The 24,773-nt window shown below is 37.7% G+C and overlaps 1 protein-coding gene across 4 annotated transcripts in view; it reads right to left on the bottom strand.

The window, feature by feature from the left end:
• Positions 1 to 12,638: 12,638 nt before the first annotated feature.
• The window catches only part of LRRC4C (leucine rich repeat containing 4C), a 183,675-nt gene continuing 171,540 nt past the window's right edge, over positions 12,639 to 24,773 (bottom strand). For all 4 annotated transcript variants that reach the window (XM_061140333.1, XM_061140324.1, XM_061140342.1 and 1 more), the window contains one exon: positions 12,639 to 14,754. In XM_061140333.1, coding sequence (XP_060996316.1) covers positions 12,790 to 14,712 — 1,923 coding nt within the window. In that variant the 5' untranslated portion in view covers positions 14,713 to 14,754 and the 3' untranslated portion in view covers positions 12,639 to 12,789. The remainder of the gene's footprint in view (positions 14,755 to 24,773) is intronic.

A 24,773-nucleotide genomic window follows, 5' to 3' on the forward strand; every position in this document is an offset into this window, starting at 1 on the left:
GGTCTTCCTCATTACTGGTGGATTCTTTACTGTCTGAGCCACCAAGAAAGCCCTCTCACAACTATAAAAGCCTTCTTTTCTCCCATTCACCACAGTTCTTATCTCACTACATTGGAAAATGGCAACTGTGCTTTTTTGCTCTGAGCTACCATGACATCAATTAATAAGTTATTTAATAGGTAATGATAGTGGTAAAGAACCTGCCTGCCAATTCAGGAGTAATAAAAGATGTGGGTTTGATCCCTGGGTCAGGGAAGATGGAAAAGGATACAGCAACCCACTCCAGTATTCTTACCTGGCAAATCCCATGGACAAAGGAGCCTGGTGGGTTACAGTCTATGGGGTTGCAAAGAGTCGGACACAACTGAAGTTACTTATCATACACACACACACACACACACACACACACACACACAATCTAATTTCATTCCCATAATGGACTCCCTAATATTTTGAATTTCATGTTCCATTAGTATTCCATTAAATGCAAATTTTATTACTCCATTGTATATAAAAAGATGAAAGAACCTCCTAAAATGGATTCTTTTGTTATTCAGGGAACTTATCAAAAATATCTGCTTCTTATTTCTCTTGAAATGTTGTGAATTATAAAGCAGTCTGTATATAGAGATCATGAGTCCATGATTATTCAGGAAATTTTCTTTATCTCCCACTAATAGTGGTTCACCCATGTCATATAGATAAGAGAGTACAGTTAATTTTTTTTAAATCTAGGGCATTTTTCTATCATTTTTTCAAGCCTAGAAAGATCGAGATTGACAACTTCATTGACTGACCATTGCATTCTCATAAATTAATCATTCTGATATAAATTTTTGTCCACATGTATTTTTCTTTTCCATGGCTCCTTTATTACCTATGGAATTAAGTCTAAATTCTTTAGACTAGCAGTTAGCTTCCCTTGACCTCTGTCTGGTTCTTATTTTAGTTAATATCAGCTCCCACGAATCTCTCTACTTCCACTTTTCATTTCAAATTCAAAGTAGTCTATCTCATTGACTCCACTTATGCCCTGTCAATTAATTTCCTCTCTCCATGGTAACATAGTTTCCTTTCCCCTTCTCACTCACTCACATCAACATATACAATCATTTACTAAAACTGTTCTTGCTAAAGCCATCACTAACTTCTGGACTGGCAATTCAGCAGCTATTTAAAAATTTCTCATATGATTGTATTTATGCCCTTTGTAAAACTCTATTTGTCTGGCTCTTGTAAATCTCTTGGCTCTCCTCTTCATTTTTTTCTCCTTCATCTCCTTGTTCATCTGCTTCTTTAAGTCTCAGGAACTTAGCCCACGTCAGTTTCTATTTCATAACGCTCTCCCGTTATCTCTCCTTGCTTCACTCCTCTTTGCCTGGCAGCAATTCATTTCTTCTCTTTTCCCTTTCAAAGTCAAATAATCCCATGGACAGAGATGCCTGGCAGGCTACAGTCCATGGGGTTGGAAAGAGTCGGATGTGACTTAGTGACGGAGCACGCATGCGTGCATTAAAGAAACCTACACTAAAAAAAATTCCCTTGTTTTACACCCTCAATTTTCTGATCCTAAAATTTTACTTGATGGCACTTATCACATCTGTAATTAAACAATTATCTGTCTTCTGGCTTCCCTTTTTACCCTGAGACTTCTCTTCAGAGTAATAGGATGGAGGTTTAGCATAGAGCCTGGCATGTAGTAAAGACTCTAGGAATATTTCTTTAATGGATTTCAAATAAAATTTCTCTTCCTTGCCACACCTGTCAAATGTTGCTATTTCTCACTGTCCTATCCTTTACCCACTGTGTACTGATTGGTGCCACTCTCTCATCTTGATGACAGCAAGATAAATATCAGTAGTCCAAAAATACTTCCTGCTGGACCACTCTACTTGGATTCCCCATCAGCATTGTAGAACCAAATTAAAAGGAAGTCACTTATGTCAGGGACAAAATGGAGACAGTCAAGCACATGCATAAACAAAACTTAACCTAACCTAACTGAAATGTATGGCTCTAAGAAGTCAGCAGAGATTACCAGTCAGTCTCCAAACATTAAGTCTGTTCACCCCGTCTCTGAACTTGTTCACATAACTCAGTGACCCTGATTCAAATAGGTAAGAATAGTAGTCAACCTATCAGCTGAAAAAGCCAGGTAGCTTTTGCATTTACCCCATAAACATCCCCAAGTCTGTGAGCAACTCAGAACTTGAGTTTTCTAGCTTGCAACTTGAAAGCTTGCAATAAACTCATCTTTCTCCTTTGCATTACTCAGTGTGAAGATTTTGGTTTTTGACAGTATTCAAACTTTGTATATTTAACATTTAGTGAAGATAAAACCTTGCTTCCCCAGCCACCACCCTGAACAGCATACTCTACTTGAATTGAATAAACATTTTCTACTCTTGATGCTCGGATACATGGAGGGCAGGAGGGAGAGGAGGTGATAGAGGATGAGATGGTTGGATGGCATCATCAACTCAAGGAACATGAGTTTGAGCAAACTCTGGGATATAGTGAAAGGAAGAGAAGACAAGAAAGCCTGGCGTGCTGCAGTCTATGGGGTTACAGGGTCAGACACACCTGAGCAACTGAACAACAACAACAACAACTCCTTACTTGTCTCTGTATTTCTACTAGTTAAACAAATCTAAGAAATTGTATCTCCCCTCTCCTGTCCCCCACCATCCAATGATACACCAAATCCAGCCAACTCAGCTTGATTTTTTGTTTGTTTTTTAACTGGATCCTTCAGCACATCCCACCTGTAATTTCCATTAATCATCTCTTTATGCTTGTAGTGAAACACGTTCCTTGAAATTTTCTTCTTCTGGTATATAGACAGCCTATCTAAAGCTCACATGTGAGGAGCCCACTCCATTGCTTAGATAATGTTGATAGTTCATCATCATCAATAAGCTAAATTCTGTAGATCAACATATTCTACAAGATCTTTAATCATTGTCTTAGCTTGTTTTTAGCCATCTCCAAATTGCATATTTTGCTCCACCAAAACCACTTTCAATTCCATCATATGTGATGTTGCTTATTCCTTGACCTTGCTGTCCATTGTGATGGAAAAGTTGATGAATGCCCTCCTTTCACCTGACTAATTCCTAGACATCCAGTAGGACTCAGTGCAGGCTTCATTTCATAGAAGAGGCAAACCTGATTTCCCCTCCCTTAATCACACAGCCCAGATATTGCCCTTCTTTCTGCTTTCATTGTATGTACTGTCTCTTCCATCTGATGCATCATATTATATTTGTAACACTGTAGTACAGAACTCCTTGAATGCAAAGTCTGTCCTTATTCTTTGTATTTCTGACAAATGTACTCATTGTAGGCACTCAACGAATGTTTCATGAATAAACAAATAAGTGTATTTAGCGATGAAAAGATGCTAAAAAGTGTCAAAGATTTAAAACCAACCACTCATGTCATATTAAAACGTCTACAACCAGAGCCCTATTCTCAAGTCTATCACTCATGCCTTTATGTGGAGAGAAAACTTTCCACTGTACTTCATTGCTGGTCCATATTGACCATTAGTTCTCTCAGGTACCCATCTATTTTTTTCTTATATATTCGCTTTGGCTGCATTCCTCATGAATCAAAAGTAATGCTTTTACTAAGTATGAAAAACAACAAATGAGCATTGATATATAGATGCTTAAATGTGTCAGGAGTTCTTGGTTGGTTAATTTTTTAAAATTCAGAATTGTCCCTTTGACTCTCTAGTTTTCAAAAGTTAAGCTCTAGACTTTGGGGGTATGCTCTGTTTTTTCTCTCTTTGAGCTACTAAAAAATAGCCTGGTGTTTACTTCTTAAGTTGTTTAGATAGCTTTAGTATGTTGTAGCCTAAGAAAGATAAACATTGACTTCATAAAAACAGATTATATGTTTTCATATAAGCAGTTTAGTGTGTGTATTCTAACGAAGATAAATATTGACTTCACGAAGCGGTTTATATATTTTCACGTAAACATAACAATTAAGATTGTTAAAGGGATTTTTTTTAGTGGAAAGGAATTGGAACATAATTTTTTAGTTACTGTGTTATTCATAAATGTATCCATCAGTGACATTTGATTAGAATGTAAATCATTATAGAACTTTAAAAATAAAATACCTAAACTTCATTGATTATGATAAAATTAGTTTCACTGATTTATTTTAATCTTTGAATGCTAGCTGATATATAGTGTTTCCCATTTGAAGTGTCTCTGTGAAATTCAATATTGGTCAATATTCAAAACATTGCCATATTAACCAATCCAGTGCTTCAAAGGAGTTGGCCTACCTAGTTCATCAGTACATTTGAAGGAAAAAATAAGGCTAATACTCAATTACCAATTGTATCCCCAAAGAGAGGGGCTTCCCTGGTGGCTCAGATGGTAAAGAGTCTGCCTGCAATGCAGGAGACCAGGGTTCAATCCCTGGATTGGGAAGATTCCCTAGAGAAGGGAATGGCTATGCACTCCAGTATTCTTGCCTGGAGAATTCCATAGACAGTCCATGGGGTCACAGAGAGGTGGATATAACTGAGCGACTAACACACACACTAACATCCCCAAGGAGAAAGCTGTTTTCTAGAACATAATCTAATAGATTGTAAGAGATAAGTATTCTTAGGAGATGGTTAACAACTTCTATTCTGAATAATAAATGCCATTGCTAAATCACCAATATTCTTCTTTCAATCTTAATTTTCTATATAATTTTTGTGCCTTGGAAAGAGTTTACTCTAATGCTTTCATCTCTAAAGTGGAGATAATGTCTACCTTACAGAGCTTTATAAGGACTGGAGATAATGAGTGTAGACAAAGTACTATAATAATATGATCCTTGTCAATCCTTGACTATAATTCCTCCTACAGGGCATTGTACTTCTGTACTTCTGCTGCATCTACAGAGAACAATCTAGAAACTTTTGTACAGAGTTTGACATTACAAGCATTTGCGTTTATGACCTTGCCCAACTTAGAAACAAACGTTCTGGCCACTGCATACTAGTGGCCAATGTTATCTGGCATTGCCAATAACAATGACATAAGAACATTAATATGATTAATAGAATCAAGATAATAACCAAATGATAAGGTTTGTATGACAAACCTAGACAGTATATTAAGAAGCAGAGATATTACTTTGCCAAAAAACGTCCAGCTAGTCAAAGCTATGGTTTTTCCAGTAGTCTTGTACAGATATGAGAGTTGGACCATAAAGAAAGCTGAGCACCAAAGAACTGATGCTTTTGAACTATGGTGTTGGAAAAGACTCTTGAGAATCCCTTGGACTGTAAGGAGATCAAGCCAGTCAATCCTAAAAGAAATCAACCCTAAATATTCAATGGAAGGACTGATGCTGAAGCTAAAGCTCCAATACTTTGGCCAACTGATGCAAAGAGTCAACCCATTAGAAAAGACCCTGATACTGGGAAATAATGAAGGCAGGAGGAGAAGGGGATGACAGTGGACGAGATGGTTGGATGGCATCACCGACTCAATGGGCGTGAGTTTGAGCAAAGTCTGGAAGATGGTGAAGGACAGGGAAGCCTGGCATGCTGCAGTCCACAGGATCACAAAGAGTCAGACACAACTGAGGGACTGAACAACAACAAAAGGTTTGTAAAGGTGGCGAAGTGATAAAGAATCCATCTGCCAATGCAGGAGATGCAGGATTGGTCTCTCAATTGGGAAGTTCCCCAGGAGTAGATAATTGCTCCAGTATTCTTGCCTGGAAAATTCCATGGACAGAAGAGCCTGGTGGGCTACAGCCCATGGGGTCCCAGAGTTAGACATGACTGAGCGACTGAGCACACACACACACACACACACACACAAGCTTTGTAAGTAGTTTGACCAGCCATCCTGGTTTGCCTTGAGCTAAATGGTTTCCAGGATAGAGGACATCCAGTAGTGAAAGAAGGAAAGTCTAGGCAAACCAAAGTGAATTGGTCACTGAATCACCTAGGGCTGACTTTGTTTTGCTCACTGTTGTATAACCAGAGTCTTGGACAGTGCTTAGAATTAAATAAGTTTCTCAATTCCTATTCAATATGAGCATGAATTCATTCTAATACAAAAATAATCTAACCATGTTCTATACTTTACCATTTACTTTTTTTCCCCCAATGATTTTTCTTTCTGTCTATATTTATGGATTCAAAATATTAATACTTTTACATAAAGACAAATGTACTATTCAGGGAAAATTTGATACATTAATTAAAATGCACTTACATACTATTCTTCCATGGCTTAACACACGAGAAAACAGGTGAAAGCACTTTCTGAGCTATAAAGCACAGAGTTTTTGTTTTTGAATTATCCTGTGAATACCTAATGGCATCCCACTAAATTCCGTAAGCCCAGTTCATCTTTGACATTAATCTAATTGTAGATTTTCACTCCTGAACATCAGAGCTTTCTCTGATTACTAATATGGTTTTTAAATAACTATCACAAATCACTCTCAGGATTTATTAGAAAATGAATTTTATAAAAGTTTAATGATGTCAATAAATTGAAACCATGTTGACTAATAAATGAGATTTTTATCTTAGTTGCATTTATTTTCTGATGAATAATCTAACCTATATTGGCATTTGTCTTCAATAGGAAGTATGGTAAACAAGTTTATGTTCATAAAATTACATATATATGTGTGTATATATATATATATATACACATATATTCTGCATATGTATTTTTCGGCATTGTGAATGTCCTGCCTTCTTCCTTTTTCTTGAAGGTAGAAGATATATTAATCATAATAAAAAAATCAGATCTCTAAAGTGGAGTTCAAGAATAGAAATAAAAAGAGGCATCACTCTGAAAGTGCCTAGGAAATAATTTATTCACCTCTATAAGTTGTCCCCAATATTGATAGGGTTGAACTCCAGATTGAATAACTAAATGTTGTGTAGAAATGACAGATTCTCATTTTATAGTACTTATAGAAAATTTGAAAACATTCTGAGGAAAGAAAACAAGGGATAAAATATACTTCCACATAAAGGTATGTCCTAAAAAAACAAAATGCAATTGAACTCATAAAGGCTAGCATTAACTTTTTAAGAGTGACTTATTTGCAAGACTCTCGAAAAAAATTTAGGGGGAAATACATAGCTACATGACGTTTTTATGGTCAACATTAAGTTCATTTTTTAACATCCATTTACGTTAAGAAATATCTTTACAAGCATGTGTTAATCTGCTTGAGGGCTGCTGGAAAGAGAAACTTTATTACTTCTCCCTTTCATTTTGTAAAACTTTATTTTTAAAAATAGAACTAGCCATAGGACCAGGAAGTCCAATTCAACATTTGAGTTTTGAGGCATTTTACAAATTTTGCTATAGTTAAATTTTTTCATAATGATTCCATTAGTAAAGAAACCCATGATTTCCGTAGTGTTAACAAATTATTTGATTTAAAGTTTTATAGTATCTACCATAAAAAACATATATACCAGAAAATACATCATAATTACTCTTGTGTATGCTTTAATATATTTAGTTCAATTGAAGCTTCATTTATTTCTTTCAGAGAATTAGACACTTTACAAAACTACCAACTGTATTAAAAATGGAAATTAAATTCCATTTTAATTTACCACTTTTAATGTGGGACTAAGGACTGAAAAGAAAGAATTACTAATTGTCATTCAGAAGCCTTACTGATACATAGACATGATAAAGGGGAGGGATTCCCATAATGGATGGATTTTTGTCAGGATCTCCTAGGGCTGAGCTAGGTGGGTGTTCTGCCAAGTTCTCAGGGTTGGAGGACATAAATCAAAATGGGCGCTGCTGCCTCCACAGAGACCAGCCTCTCTCTGTCAAATAATATTGAATCTTCTCTTTGATCCAAGTAAAAAGCTATATATTAACTACTTCTGCCAAACAGATAAGGACAGGACTGATACCATTTGGACAAATTCAAATTCAGGGATTCAGCATCAAATATATATATAATACAGTGTAGCATTAATAACCTGGAAAATGAAATTAAATTACTGGACCAAATATTGAAAGAAAATCTTCACGGTCTGGAGTCTTGTAGAGCTTTGCTTTCTCTATTTTGCCCAGATGATGTATGAGTATCCTCATTTACTGTGCATTAACAAAATTTATAAAATAGAAGGATTTTCCAGTAACATGTGCTTTCATTAAAATAGCTTAATGCATCGCCTATTTTTGCAGCAACACTTCATTCTCTCTCTCTCTCTTTTTATTTATTCTGGAATAAGGCAAAAAAAAAATGGTTTTCTCACTGCTGCTAGGCACTTGTTATACAATTTAATTATATAATTTATATGTAATTTTTATATTTTCTCAATTTAAGAAAAATTGAAATCTCAGAAGTTTGGTTAGCAGCACTTAAAGACACAAAATGACAGGAATTGGTTTTTAAATGTGTTTTAAGAATGCTTCTTTGAGCTTCTACACTTGGATCTTAATTGACAGTGTACTAACAGTAATTCTAGGGGAATTCTTTTTTCTCTCCTAGAACCAGATGTATCTTATTTTATATCCTGGAAAGACAATGGCATCACAGCTGGCTTTTATCTAATACAGAGTGTGTAGGAATTCATATTTCTTCTTATGGCAGAAGAGAAAAAATAGAAGGTAATTTGATGTTTTAAGGCAACAGCTTGACTTATTTTTATCTGGTTGCTTTTGTACAGAAATCATATTCTAATCAAATATAAGAATGTGTGTATAGTTTGGGGAGAGATTTTTTTAAAAAAGAGATTTGACTTTGTGAATATATATTTTATGAAAAACAGACACCTGGCTTCCTAGAAAACCATGACTCCTCACTCAAGCATTCATGTATTATACCCGTGATATTTAGTGATACAACTGTCTTCAATATCCTTATTAATCCCAGTAAGCTGAAGCACTAAATAAACAATTTAAACATTATTTAAAAATTACATTGTTCCAAAGCACCACACTATCCATAAGCACACGTCTGACTCTGACTTGTCTAAGTATTTTGAAGATTATGCCAAGAGGATAAAATGTTTTTTTTTTTTTTCACCTTGATCAATATTTATTTTGGAAATGTTGAGTAGCTTGGTGCAATCCACCTTATACTTTCCTCATGTTTCAGTAAATCTTTTTCTATAAACGTCTTCTTCCTTTCTTTCTCCCATATAAATAACCCTTCCATTGTCAAGTTATTTATCAACAGATCTAAATTCAGAATTTCAGAGTATGCAGGTCTCAAAGAATATCCTGATTTTTGACTTTTTGATTATAAAGCCTAAAAGCAATTATAGCAATTAAGCAATTCCTCAAAAAAAATAATTGAACAATGTTCCAATCGTTAACCAATGGTCCAAAATTCTAATTACCTACTTTAATCTTTGGAAAAGATGACATTTGATTCCAGAATGTTCAGAATATGAGGAAAAATGACTAAAGCTATATCAGGTCCTATGTATGTGAATTGTACCAAATCCTTCTCATATTTTGCCACCATAAATGTGTTTGGACACATGCAAAAGAATTTAGGAGTTTGAGGTGATAGCCAGTTATAAAAGAGCAGGAGTCCAGAATAGGAAAAAAAAATATTAGAGAAGATACCTTCTAAAGCATTCTTTGATATTTTCCCAAAGTCAGCTGCATATCTTTAGTAGGAAAAATAAATATACAAACTAAAATTATCATTATTTTAACTTGGTTAATTGTGAATGACATATTTTTGATGCACATGAGTATTTAAGCATGCTGCCACTTGGTTACCTTTGGATAGAATAAAAACAGTAACAGACATAAAAGGTGTGTTTTGCTACAAGGATAAACCAGATATTTAAATAGTGAAATGGACTTTCTGCTGAACCAAGGAAGTCCATTTTGAGTGATGAACTCTGGTTAGTACAGCTACCTTATTGAAGCTCCCAAAACTAGTGCTCAATGCAGAGCAAATACAGACACTGCTAATCATAAAATCATAGAATTCATTTTAGTGTACTTTAAATAATACTTTTATAGCACTATGCCCTTCATCCCTAAAACCTGCAGTGAGGAACTTTTGTCAAAAGTATTTCTAAATTGATTGGAAAAGTCAAGTGTGGATTAACAAATCTTTCATCAATATATGTAGATTTTTGTTTAAATTTCTAATATGTATTCCTTAGGGCAACTATAATCTCTTATGCCACTGAATTGTATTCTTGGCTTTCTTACCTAAATTTTTAGTGCAAATTCACCTTTTATTCTAGTAGAATTTATCTAACTACTCAGTCACCCCTCACAGTTCAGTTCAGCTCAGTCGCTCAGTCGTGTCCAACTCTTTGCGACCCCATGGACTGCAGCACGCCAGGCCTCCCTGTCCAATCCCAACTCCCAGAGTTTACTCCAGAGGAATTGCGTGCTGGAACCAACTTCTTAAGAATTAAAAGCTCAAATGTAAGAAAGTTTATAATCAACAAAGACAGAGCTCAGAGACCAGAAACCAAGTAGAGAAGGCAAGATTCTTTTCCTTCTGGGTTTATATCAGTCTTCTTTCTATTAGCACTTGCTATTCCTTGGTGAGTTGTTTGGTTAGTTTCTAAGCTGATCTGCAGCTTAGAAATATGAAGTACATTCAATACTGCAGCACTTGACAAATGACAGCCAACATGTGTTTTCCCTTGAGTCTTCTGCACAGTAAAAGCTAATGTGAATTGTATTCCTAATAAAGAAAGTAGGATACGAGGGAGAAAAAGCCACTAAAGAAGTGGTGTTAAAAAAATAGAGGTGAGTTCCTTGTGTGGTCTCATTTGTTTGCTATCTCTTCCTCCCAGCTCTCTGACCCATTTTGCTAGTAATAATTGGTTTTTCATACCTGGAGATCACAAAACCCTGGTGTGATGTCCAGCCTGTAGAGTTATGTGTGAGGATCTGAACTGCTCATTCATTAGGAGCTGCAGTTTTCTCCAGCTTACCTCTAGTTTTCTCTAGTTTAACATTTATCTCACCAATGATATGGCAGATTTCAAGGGCCAGAAATAAGAGGTGTATATTTGGGAAGATCCCCTGGAGAAGGGAATGACTACCCACTCTGGTATTCTTGCCTGGATAATTCCATGGACAGAGGAGCCTGGCAGGCTGCAGTCCATGGGGTTGCCAAGAGTCTGACACGACTGAACGACTAACACACTGTTATGCTACTGTTTTCACTAAGCTTCACATAGATAAAGACAAAAGTCAGACATATACGATATTAAAATATCAGGAGAGTGCTGAGGTACCAGTAACTAGAGAGTTCCTTTTTAACTTGCAAGATAATGTATATTCTTATACCAAAAATACCTTGTTCCTTGAAGTACCTTTAGTGAATTGCTAGTGTGTTAGCATTGCTATCTCTTGGTAAACGTCCATTGCCTGTAGCAAATCCATACTTACACTTCTTTACCACTCTACAATCTGCATTTGGAAGAACAGAATCAGCTCTTCCAGAAGAATGGAAAAAAATCACGAGGAGATTTTGGTCATAACAGTAAACTGATTATTTCAAAACTCTAGGATCCTGCCACCTGCCACCTAACAGGAAAATTAGAACTGGCCCTTGGTAATCAACTGATGTTTCTTTAATGGTATTACATAGAGGTCATGAGTGATTCAAGTGCAGAATCCAGGTCTTACTAATAATGTGTCCACAACACCAACATCAGTGTTTAACACATAGTAGGACTTTAACAGTTAGTGTTGAACTGAACTGAGCTTGTTGACACTCAGCACCTTGGATAATTTAGCATTCTGTGATTGTACTTCATCTAGACAGCAGAATTTTATTTAGGAGCTAGGGAATAAATTATACTGAAACTTTCTTTCAAGTGGAATTGAATTTACTTCACAAAAATCTAAAAATGTGAGCATTCTACAAAGGGCAACACTAACGAGAAGAAAAGAAGACCACAGCATCCTTGAATATAGATCAGAAACTCACATCATCTAATGAAACAGGACCCTGTAGAGACTGGTGCTGTGACTGAAGATTACTGTAATATTACCTTTCTCAGAAATCAGGAAATCTAGTTACCTTCAAATCTCTCACATTTGTGCCAAACTACAAATGAGTTGTATCCAGGTACAGAAAAACCAACAATATTTTATTTATAATCTTATTTTTAGTTTTTGAACTGCAAATTGTATTCTAGATTTGTTTAAAAGATCATGGGTTTTATAGATGCTCATATGTAAATTAATCTGTTGCTTGCTTCCTTTTTTTTCTTTCCCATTGAATGGTCCTCCTCATAAATGCAGAACAGGTCATTACATGAAAAATATAAGATCTTGCATTTTTTCCTTGCTCTCTCTTAAAAATCTATTTCTAATATTGCATTCCCCATTGGACTACTTCATAAGGGCATGAGGGGGAGGAAAGAAAAGAAAGAGAGAGAAAGAAAAAAAAGAAAGGCAAAATAGACTGGATCTCACCACTAGAATTCACCATAAAAATCTCAACGTATAACAGAATTCTTACAAAATTTCCTAGACTAGTTCTTTAGGGAACTGAGATCTCCTATGAAAAATATGGCAATAGGGAAGGCAAGGACGAGATGTGGGAAATAGTAAATAAGTGCAGCAAAAACAGGTTCTGAGGAATACACATAATTTTGTCTGCTTTAGATCACAATAGAATTTTTAATAAATAAATCTTTTCTTTTTTGTTTTTTTTTGTAAAGACACTTTTTTGAAACAGTAGATTTAGCCCAGTCATTTGTGTCATTTTTAATAAACTGTCTTTTTTTTTTTTTTTGATTGTTTGTTTTCTGTAACTGTCAGTGTTTTAGATTTGAGTCTCTTGGACATTGTCTTTAGAGTTCATCCGGATCAATAACGGTTCATGCACTGAACTGTGTATTGAATTTATTGTGTTAACTGTTGTTGTGTGGTTGAAAGGAGATTTGTAAGAGTTATAGTGATTGAGGTGCTCATGCTCAATCGCAGGCATGGGCAGGTGGCTTTCCATGGGTGTGTCTCCTGTAATCTCATCATCCACATTAATGATTTCAACAGTCCTCGTTGGGGCATGATGATTTTGCCGATGATGCTGCTTCCTCATCTTGTAGAAAATGACCAGCATCACTGCTGCCATGAGTGTGATGGCCACGAAACAGCCAATGATGATTTTGGTAGTCTTCATGACCTCATCAATTCCTGGGATCCCACTGTTGATATCAGTCACAGGGATGGTGAATGTCTTTTCTGTTGACCTTGTGCTCTGTGGCGTGAGGGAGGTGGTCACATTAGTGGTCTCCCAGTCGATCACTGGAGTGGGACCCACATTGTTATCTGTGGTCCGTGCCTCATCCTGAGAAGGTTCCATAGTCTCTACCGTGACGGTTGAGAAGTAAGAGAACGGGGTGGTGGTTGCTGCAGTAACATTCAGGGTGGCTGAAGCGGTGGTGTTTCCCACGGAATTACTCACCATACATGTGTACATGCCTGTATCTTGCACGGTTACATTCGTGAAGTTTAACGTGCCATCGCTGAGCACGGCTATCCGCACTTTGTACGCCCCATGTGTCATGACTGTTCCGTTTGGAGTAATCCAAGATACGGAGGTTAGGGACGTGGAGGCCCGACATTTCAGCTCAGCTGCCATGCCTTCAGTGACATTGAGGTCTGCTGGGGGTTCCACAATGACAGGAGCATAGCATGTGAAATAATTCTGGTCAAGCTCCCCAATGTACCTCCCTTTCAGGTTGGGAGGGGTGTTACACCGGGCACAACAAGCCGTATTGGAGGGGGCCATGTCTTTTATCCACCAGCTGAGCCACAGGATGTCACAGTTACAGTTCCAGGGGTTGTGATGTAAGTGTATCCGCTCTAGATGATGCAAGGGTGTGAAGAGGTCATGAGGCAGCAATGTCAGATTGTTGTGTGCCAAGTTGATCTCCACCAGTGACTGAAGGTTATCAAAGGCATTCCGTTCAATCACTTGAATCTGGGACTGTATCATCCACAGTTTCTGAAGATGCATCAGCCCCTGGAAGGAGCCAGGTCTGATGGCAGACAGATGATTCCCAGAAAGATCCAGCTCATCTAGTTTTATGAGTGGCGTGAGGTTAGGGATTTCCCGGAGGTTGCACATGGCAAGGTTCAAATACCTCAAGTTAGACAGACCTTCAAAGGCACCTTCTGAGATGTATGAAAGCCTTTTCAATTCCCCCAAGTCTAGCCGGCGCAAAGAAGGGATTCTGTTAAAAGCATAAGAGGGGATGCTTTCGATGGGGTTGTTTCGCAACCAGAGCTCCTTCAGTTTAGACAAATATACAAAAGCTCCATTCGGGATGGTCGTAAGACGATTGTCAAAGAGTTCCAGCGTGTTGAGGTTTGCCAGACCATTGAAGGCCCCGATTTCGATTGTTCTGATATGATTCCTACTCAACTGTAGGATTTCCAGGTGCCTCAAGTGTTTGAAGCTGTTCACTTTGATGATCTGGATTTGGTTCTCATGGAGGTTCAGCAGCCGGGTGTTGGTGGAGATGCCATCTGGAACGTCACGTAGGTTTTTCCGAACACAAATCACCTTGCTGAACTGGTTGCTGCAGGAGCAGACGGAAGGGCAGGTTTGAGCCCGTACCAGACCAGCCACCACAAGAAGTTGAAGAGCCAGCAGCACCACAAGCAGGGGGTCAAATAAGGCCCTGTTAAACCTAGGACCTATCATTATCTGCTGTGGATGTAAGGTCATCTTGTTCAACATTCATAATTTATCTGGTGTTGGTCCTTCTGGAGTTCAAATAATCTGCAATGCAATAAGAACAAAAAAGAGTGTTAGATCTCCTCCGAACGTCTTTCTCAAGTCATTGTCAGTGAGACAGTGTATCAGCTCAAGCCTTCAGTTCTCAAACTAAAATAACAATAAATCTAATCCCATGTACTGAGCAATGGGGCTCATATTTATTGAGAAGTGTTTCCATACTTTGAGTTATTGGCCAGCCACAGCCCATATTCCATCATTTGTGCAATCACAGAGAAATGGAAGAATGAGGTAGGGGGTTTTACTGTAATGTTTATCAACCAAGGGTGACCTGAATGCATGAGGACACATGAAATGTACCCTCATCATTAGGTTCAATGTCCAGACCAGATTAGAAAAGTTCAGAAAATAAGATTGGGGGACTATACCAATAAACTAAAAACTCCCTTGCAAAATTATCAATAGCTGACAATTTATCGAGGAGTCGTCTGTGTGCCATAGGCTATAGACTTCACAAACAATCCAAGAATGGCTACACAGCTTGCAGGGCTCAAGGCAAAAGGCAAACATGGGATGTCTTGTCAAAAATTATTAAGAATTTCAAGGGGTTCCCTGAGAGTCCAGTGGTTAAGACTTTGCCTTCCAATACAGGGGGTGTGGGTTCAGTCCATGGTTGGGGAGCTAAGATGCTACATGCCTCTTGGCCAAAAAACCAAAACATAAAACAGAACACAATAGACTTTAAAAGTGGTCCACATCAAAAAGAAGTCTTAAAAATTGTATTAAGAATTTCAAATCAGTTATAATAGAGCATTAAGTCAAGCATGGGCCCTTCTCAATACGGAGTCCTTTGTAACTGCACAGGCTGCATGCCCTGATCCTTTCTTTTCCTTGCTGCACTTCTCCGAGGAAGGAATTGTTATAGCCTCCATTTTCAAGATGAAGATATTTAATTGTAGGGGAAGTAGCGTGCATATAGTCACACGGTTAACAAGTAGAGAATCAGGATTCAGATATTCATCTCACTGGTCCAGGAGAATACGATCTCAAACATTCCATGAAAGAAGTTTCTGCAAGAATGATGGCAAAAGCAAAATATTTTTCACAGTTATTTTTGTTAAAATACCTTTCCTTTGGGGGTCACCTCAGCTTGAAACACTGGCAACTTAATGTATGGTACCTGTGAAAATACACTGAAATAATGACATGCACAAATATGTGTAAATTTCTAGAGATTTTCATATATAAAACTCACAATAACAGAGCCAACTGCTACCTGTAGGTAGACATACTACCAATTAAATCACATCTCATGAAACATAATGTTTATGTACAGAAAAAATGATAGTATTAAATATAACAGGATTGTATATGTATTATGTCTTATTGATACTGCTGATATTGATACTACTCTTGTTGATTTCTGGGAAGGGAAATAAAACAACTTACTTTCTGCAGTTCTTACAGCACAAAGAGGAATTCCAAAGCTTGTGTTACCCAGTATACACCCCATTCAACTGGCTTATCATGAATTGGGCACCTGTGTGATGACTTCTCCCAAATTCCTCAATAAACAGTGCCTCTTCTAAGAATCTCTTGGGAAGAAAAAAAAAATGTGGAGACTTATCATAACCAGTTCAAAAAGGCACTAAGACAGTAATTTAGTATTTACTATGTGTCACCTTGGGAGGGTGACTTATCCTCTCCACGGCTCAATCTCATTTGCACAATGGGGATGATATTATTATGTAACCCTAAATGTTATTTTTTTTTTTAATTTTTTTTTTATTATTATTATTATTTTTTTCCAGTGGGTTTTGTCATACATTGATATGAATCAGCCATGGATTTACATGTATTCCCAATCCCGATCCCCCCTCCCACCTCCCTCTCCACCCGATTCCTCTGGGTCTTCCCAGTGCACCAGGCCGGAGCACTTGTCTCGTGCATCCCTCCTGGGCTGGTGATCTGTTTCACCATAGATAGTATACATGCTGTTCTTTTGAAATATCCCACCCTCACATTCTCCCACAAAGTTCAAAAGTCTGTTCTGTGTTTCTGTGTCTCTTTTTCTGTTCTGCATATAGGGTTATCGTTATCACCTTTCTAAATTCCATATACATGTGTCAGTATGCTGTAATGTGCTTTATCTTTCTGGCTTACTTCACTCTGTATAATGGGCTCCAGCTTCATCCATCTCATTAGGACTGGTTCAAATGAATTCTTTTTAATGGCTGAGTAATATTCCATGGTGTATATGTACCACAGCTTCCTTATCCATAAAAGCAGCAAGGGAAAACCCTAAGTGTTATTGTCAGAAAAAAATTAATATCATAAAGAGTTTAGAATAATGCCTTCATAATGAAGGAACTCAATAGACATTGCTATTACTACTACTACTGTTTTATTTCCCTTAGTTAGACATTTTGCTAAGTGCTGAGCATACAAAAGTGAAGACTATAACCCTCACCCTGGAGGGAATTCTAGTTCAGAAGATAAGACAGGTAGGCAAAGAGATGAAACACAATAATATATGTTCATTGCTATGAGACCAAGCCACACTGGCACATGGGCACTAAAGTCAGAGCAACTAAATCTGTGATGCTATAATAAGTCAGGGGAGTTTGAAAGAGGAGAGTCACCTGATCTAGATTTTGTAGAAGTTGATAAAGAAAAGAAAGAAGAGCAGAGGGACCAGCCTGAACCAAGACAAGGAAACAAGAAAGTACTAGAACAACCAAGAAATCATAAAATCTCCTATAGCAGGAGACTGGAAGGTCCAGAAAAGGGAATGAGAAAGAGGTTGAGATCGGATCAAGACTCAATGTAAGCATTCCCATTTATCCTGCAAGGGACTATTCAATATTCTGTTTATAGAAAGAAATGCTGTCATCAGCTTTGCTTTCAAGAATGGTAATTCTACATTAATATAGAAGACAGAAAAGCTCTAGAAGAAACCCTCAGCAAGGAGAAAGATTAGTAAAATCTTTCACTTGCTCAAAATGAACCTTGGAGAGAAGTCAATGCTGGAGATACTTGGAATTTCTTGGCCACTTCTATGCATACCATCCAAGGTCTTGAGAGATTGGCTATATCCTCCTTAGGACGTAACCCTTCCACCAGTAGTAAGATTCTCAGTGTAAATTAGCATTTGTAAATAAACACGTTTTCTTAGAGTACACAGGACAGAGAGGAGACTGTTCCAAAACTAGAAGATGCTTCATTCAGTAAAGGCATCTGTCATGAGCAACTCTTAAACACACACCCACAGTCACAGGCTGTACAAAGGGACCCGAGTCTTATGAACGCGAGGTTTAAAGTCACAGATGCTTTCTGGCTTTAGGGCTTGTTTTGGTCTCCTTCCCTGTGGCAGCAAAGAAACCTGAGCAGTAGGCTGTGGGTTGTTACTCTTTTCCTTTGTGACCCATGGACTGCGGCCCGCCAAGTTCCTATCTTCGTGGAGTTCTCCAGGCAAGAGTACTAGAGTGGGTAGTCATTCCCTTCTCCAGGGGGGCCCAGGGACTGAACCAAGTTCTCCTGCATTGCAGGCAGATTCTTTACCATCTGAGCCAGCAGGGCTCTGCCCATCCAAAGGCTAGCCAGATCCTAGAGATAGTAAAGGGCAGGCCTACAGGCATGCCTGCCGTATTTAAACCGACCGTTCTAAAGCAGGTACCCCAGCCACTTCCTTTATCAGTTCTTACAGCGCTCTTTGCTCTCAAGCCACTACCCCTCTGCCCTCATCATCCCAGGGTTAGACTCCAGGCAACTGGACAGACCCTATGTCCCAGCATCCACTGAATTTACTCACATCACAGCAGTGTGGCTGGCAGGCTTCCCACTCTGAGTTAGATTAGGAGGTATCTTTCATTGTAAATTGAAACACGACCTTGAAAACCCTTGTAGATTTCCATTTTAAATAGGATGCTATTTAAGTTGCCAGTAATCATAACCATTGAAAAATTTTCATTCCTGTGATTCAGTTTTTCATTCATATGTTCCCCTCTTCTCAAAACACACTTCTGAAAGTAATTGGGAATTTGAAAGGAAGAAAGAAAGAGAGGGAGAAAGGGAAGGAAGGAAGGGAAAGGAAAAAGAATATCACCTAAACTCTAATATATTACCTGATTGATGCTTTTAGGATGGGGTTCCTAGGGCCCTACTTTTCTACCCCTCCTCCCACCTCCCAGCCCATGACTCTCCCTAGAGTCCTAGGGTCTCTGGCACTAGAGGTCAAAATAACTGGTGGACTGGAAATAGCACAAAGTGAAAAAAAGTAAATCTTTACTCTGCCATTTGCTACTGAATGACTTCACTTTCACTTTTCACTTTCATGCATTGGAGAAGGAAATGGCAACCCACTCCAGCGTTCTTGCCTGGAGAATCCCAGGGACAGAGGAGCCTGGTGGGCTGCCGTCTCTGGGGTTGCACAGAGTCAGACACGACTGAAGTGACTTAGCAGCAGCAGCAACATCCCTTTAAAATATGAAGTAATAAAGACAACCAAGTCCAATGGGCAAGAGAAGAGGCTTATGATGAAATCTTGAATTCATATGCCTGCTTGAACACCCACAACCCTATTAATGGGAAAGTTACTTCATCTATCTATAATTTACTCTCCCCATCTGTAAAAATAGCAGAGCTACTTAATCAATAGGCTCTTGTTAGTACTGTCATATAATATATACAAAGTTACTGACTCAAAATAAGTAATATATAATACTGAATAAATATTTAATATATATTAAAATAAAGTGATGTAAGCTTCTTCCTCTTAGATAAGATAGGAATAACACTAATACCTATTATTCAAAGGTGTGGCAAGAATGAACTGGAATGACCAGAAACACACTATCAGTAAAACGTATCCAAATATGATGCATTGCTCTTAATTGTAGAGTATATGTGTCTCCCTTGTTTCAGTCTCTGTGTTGTTTTATATTCTACTTCTTCCTTACTTCAAGGTCTTTTTACTATTGCAATTAATGAGATTGCCTGTAAATCAGTCATAGGTAATGATTTATGAATTATAGCTGGTTCAAAGCTAATTTATAACCTGCAGCAAATGAAGTTTGGTACACACCCAGAATCGAATAAACTACTATCAACAAAAGATTCCTATTTTAAAATCTAAATTATGTTACTTTACATCAAAAGCCAGGTTTCAACATCTCTTTCAGAAGATGTTTTTATCACATCAAAAGGAAATTAATTTAAAGGTGCGCACTATCCATTATGATGTCATCTCACAGCATTTATTTACAAATGGATCTGTGTGGGTTTTGAATTAAACTATAATACTCTTATCCTTGTCCCAGAGGATATCCTGACTTTGTCAAGAGACCTTTCTTCTTTCCTTACCCATGCTTCAGTACACTGAGAGACACAGAAGGGACTCAGGAGGGAGTGTAGCTAATGGGGATGCTTTATTTAGCACAGTATCATTGCTAAGTCAGCATAGACTGCTGTCTAGACGGTGGAACTAGTTTGCAAGCAAGGTGGGAGAAAGATAAATTTAGTTAACCACAATCAGTCCTCATATCTCAGTAGACCACACATTCACTGTCAAATATACATTCAACAAACCTCTGTAAACATTGAGAAGCCAAACCATTAACCCCCATACACAGAATGGACACTGAGACCTCCCCTTACCATCAACATCTACTTGACTTAGCTCTTCCATGATTTCTATTAGCAAATCTATCCTCCTCTGAAACTCTCCTGCCAAAGCACACAGTTTCATGGTCCTTACCGAAACTTGCCCAAAGATCCTTCAACCCTTTCATGGAAAGCATTAACTGTGCTCTAAGATTCTTTGGATCTTTTGCCTCATGTTGGTGTTTTCTCCAATCCTGGATCTTTGTATCATGGTTCTTACTTGATCCTCATCAAGTTCCCTTATTGAAAAATCCTCCTAAAAATTAAACTTCTAAGTCTCAATAAACTCTGGCTTAATCATTACCATCCCATTCAGACTCTCCTGGACTTCTGTAGGATCTTAGTAAGGAAGAAGACTCAGATCTGTCTTACCAACCATTCTTGCTGGTAACATTTTCAGAATCAACTGCTTTATGAAACTAAAGTTGGGTTATTCACTTGAAATATGCTTGGACTTCAATCTCTCTGTCTTCTTCTTCTGTGAATTTGTTGTATACCCAATATTCTACTACCATACTCTTTCATTAGAAAATTTTGTTCAGAAAGATTCAATCTCTTCCTAAAAAAAAAAAAAAAAAAAAAAAAAACCCAGAGAATTACATTATCTGCTTTGGGAGAAGGTTATCCAGCCTTCATGTATTAATAGAATCTGGCTTAAGTTAGGACTAAGCAAACTTTTTCTGTGAAGGGCCAGATAGTAAATAGTTTAGCTTTTTAGACCATATGGTCTCTAGTTGCTACTGCTCTGCTCTGCCACTGAAGCTTGAAAATAGTTCTGGCCAAAAAGTCAATGAATGTGCATGGCTATCGTCCAGTTAAACTATGCACATTCAAATGTCTCAAATATTCTTAATATTTTTTCAACCATTTAAAAATTTATAAATATTCTTAGTTCACAGAGCATGCAAAAGCAGATGGTGAGCTAACCTTTGGACTATTGTTTGCTGAGTTCTTGTCTAAACAAACACTGATTGTTCCCTTCCTATTGCCAGAGACTGGTTGGTTCTGAACATGTGACACCATCTGGCCAATAAGAGGTAAAGAGAGGCCAGCTGAGGGGATTCTGGGAATTTTTATTTTTCTCCCCCTAATAGGAAGAAAGACAGGGGAAGGAGTAGTTCTTTATTCTGTTTCTGAATGTTGTTGCGGGTATAAGATACTGAGAATTGCTACAGACAATTTGTGGCCAAGAAAGCAGGCAGCCTGAGGACAAAGCTGTTGTGCTAAGGAAGGAAAAAATGGAAAGAGGGAAGAATTTGCATTCTTGATATTGTGACAAGCAGCTACATTAACAAATCCTGTAACTGTTTTTCCTATTTTATTACTACATGCAATAATCAGTTCCATACATCATAAGCAGCTCATTATTTTTCTGGTTACAGGTAGTCAAACCTACCTGATATTTTCATATTTGTTCTCCTCTCTCCCTCTCCTTTTATCTATCTCTCACTATTCCTACTTCTCAAACCAAGAGCAAAGAAAAGGCAAAAGAAAAAAAATCTAATTTCTTAAACCACTATATATCTGAGGCCTATCAGAAAGAACAGAGTAAGCTGAGGCGACATGATTTGCTTGTAAGAAAGGAAGTAAGGCTCATCCTCATCTTACTAAGAAAGCTTTCTATTATAATCATTTCTCAAGATAGCTCTTTAAATTTTTAAGAGTGCTTTAATACACAGGAAAAGGGAAAACAACAAATTAAATAACACCATTATCAAAGGTAGCTCACCCCTCCAAATAAAATTTATTTTACAAATATTTCCTAATACAGTTCAACTTTTTCCCATCTGAAACCCAATTTTGCAAATCTGTTCAGCTTTCCACCCCTCATGGAGGAATATATGGTTCTGCAGATTTTCAGGGAAAGAAAATTTTTGTAAATATGCTCAGGGCTGACCCTCAAGGCAAATGTAATCGAAATGATGCAAGGTTTAAATGGCTATAACCCAGGTATTTAACCTGTCAAGTCAACAAGAGGCTCTTTAGCTATATACACTGACCTTGCAATGTTTCTAGAAAATGTTGGGACTTAAAAAAAATTGATATTTAAGGAAAGAAAAATCACCTAGGTCTGCATTTCACTTTTCTAGAAGACTTGCTCAATTTACAGTAAAAAACAAAAAACAACTACATGTATTTAGTGTTTAGAGGTGACAAGATTACAACATCATTAGATAAGAAGCAGCAGAGTAGAGAAAACTACATATTTATATATATATATATATATATATTTTTTTTAAGTAAGAAAAAACATAATAAATGATGTGGCCAATATGTTGCTATGTTCTGTTGAGTATAAAAAGGGATATAAAAGAGTCTAAGGTGACTATACGTTTTAGAGCTTTACAAACTTACTGGAGCTATAATACAAAAGCATCAGTTCAGTTCAGTTCAGTCGCTCAGTCGTGTCTGACTCTTTGCGACCCCATGAATCGCAGCACGCCAGGCCTCCCTGTCCATCACCAACTCCCGGAGTTTACTCAAACTCATGCCCATTGAGTCGGTGATGCCATCCAGCCATCTCATCTTCTGTTGTCCCCTATACAAAAGACGTCTGTCTATACAATGTTGTCTGTCTATACAAAAGCATAGATACCTATCAAAAATAAAAAGCACACATATGTGTATCTAGGAACTAACGTAAATCAGCGTAGTCAATATTCAAATCCCGTAAAACATTGTCAGATGTCATAGATAACCTGAGAAAGTTTTAAGAGGGTTTGAGATTTTATGTAGGTCCTGAAGGGAATATAATTTTGTATTGAGGCAGGTGGTAGAGGAGATAATGGATGACTTGTAAAAGCAGAGGGTCTTACCATATGGCTCAGTGGTAAAGAATCCACCTGTCAATGCAGAAGATATGGATTTAATTCCTGAATCAGGAAGATCCCCTGGAGAAGGAAATGCAACTCACTCCAGTATTCTTGCCTGGGAAATCCCATGGAGAGGAGCCTGGTGGGCTACAGTTCACAGAGTTGCAAGAGACTCAGACAGGACTCAGCAACTAAATAACAGCGACTGTAACAAAAGCAGGGGAGTAGGAGCTTGAAATAAAAGAAAATGACTTAATGGAAGCAGGTGACTTATACAACAGAATTAGATTGTTAGTTGGCCCAACTGAGGGGCACTGCATGTCTGGTAGGAGAGTTTGGGTTTGCTTCAGTGATGAAACTCAAGGGGAAACTCCAGGCTCTTAAGCAGGAGGGGTGAGGGCATTATTTTAGGGAGGCTCTGCCCTTATGCATAAAAGAAACTGGAGAGAAGAGGAGTTGATGGAAAAGTCAAATGACTTCAATGATCGACATCCTTAGCATTACTTTAGAGCTGAATGGAGCAGATCTTCAATCCAATTATCTGTTGATATAGATATCAATCCAATATCTATACATTATGAGACATGTGTAACCACAAACTAATCAGTCCTGCTTGAAATCCTGTAGAGGGTGAAATACCAATGAAGGCAAAATTAGCTTCTGTATGCAGTCACATTAAAAACTATCAGGTTTCACAGAGGCAGCAGTCTATCACTTTGAAACTCTGACGAATAAGGGAAGATACAATTTTTTTAAATCTCTAATGTGGTTCATGTCCACACTGTAAATTACATACAGAGAATGATTAAATATACATTCAGCTTTTGTTCTTTGATGATATCATGTACTTCAACTTTATGTTGAAATATAGAAAGACATCCAATCTATATTAGCAAAACCCAGTGGGACAAAAAAACAGATTTAGAGTGAAATCAGGTGGGTTAGAGGGTTGGCCAAGTATTACTAATCATTCTTTGGTAAACTGGCTTTCTCTGAGCTGCACCTTCCTAAGTGGGAGTGATGATAACATTAATAGACATTGAGAGGATCATATGAATTATATGCTATAGCATCTACTGAAAGAAAATTCCCAAACCTGCCCTATACCTTCATAAATGCCACTACCACACATCCAAATGCTCAAGGCAAAAATGTAAGGATCTTCCTTGACTGTTCCTTTTCTTTATTTACATTCAGCATAACCCTACTCATTAAACCATTGACTTCACTATTAAAATATAAGTGTGTTCCTCATTGTCCCTTTCTAGATAAAATCATCTTCATTTCCAACTTGGACCACTGAAATACCCTCTTTTATCAGTTTCTCTAATTTTGCAAATGTTGTACCACAGTTAATTCTTTATACAGCAGTTAGTGGAGTGGGAAATAGCAACCCACTCCAGTATTCTTGCCTGGGATATCCCATGGTCAGCGGAGCCTGGTAGGCTACAGCCCATGGGGTCACAAAGATTCTGACATGACTGGGACTGAGCATTCACACACAGCATTGAGACTGAAGTTTGGATGCCCCTGGTGGCTCAGATGGTAAAGTGTCTGCCTACAATGCGGGAGACCTGGGTTTGATCCCTG

The sequence above is a fragment of the Dama dama genome, chromosome 1, assembly GCF_033118175.1.
Source record: "Dama dama isolate Ldn47 chromosome 1, ASM3311817v1, whole genome shotgun sequence".
NCBI lineage: Eukaryota > Metazoa > Chordata > Mammalia > Artiodactyla > Cervidae > Dama > Dama dama.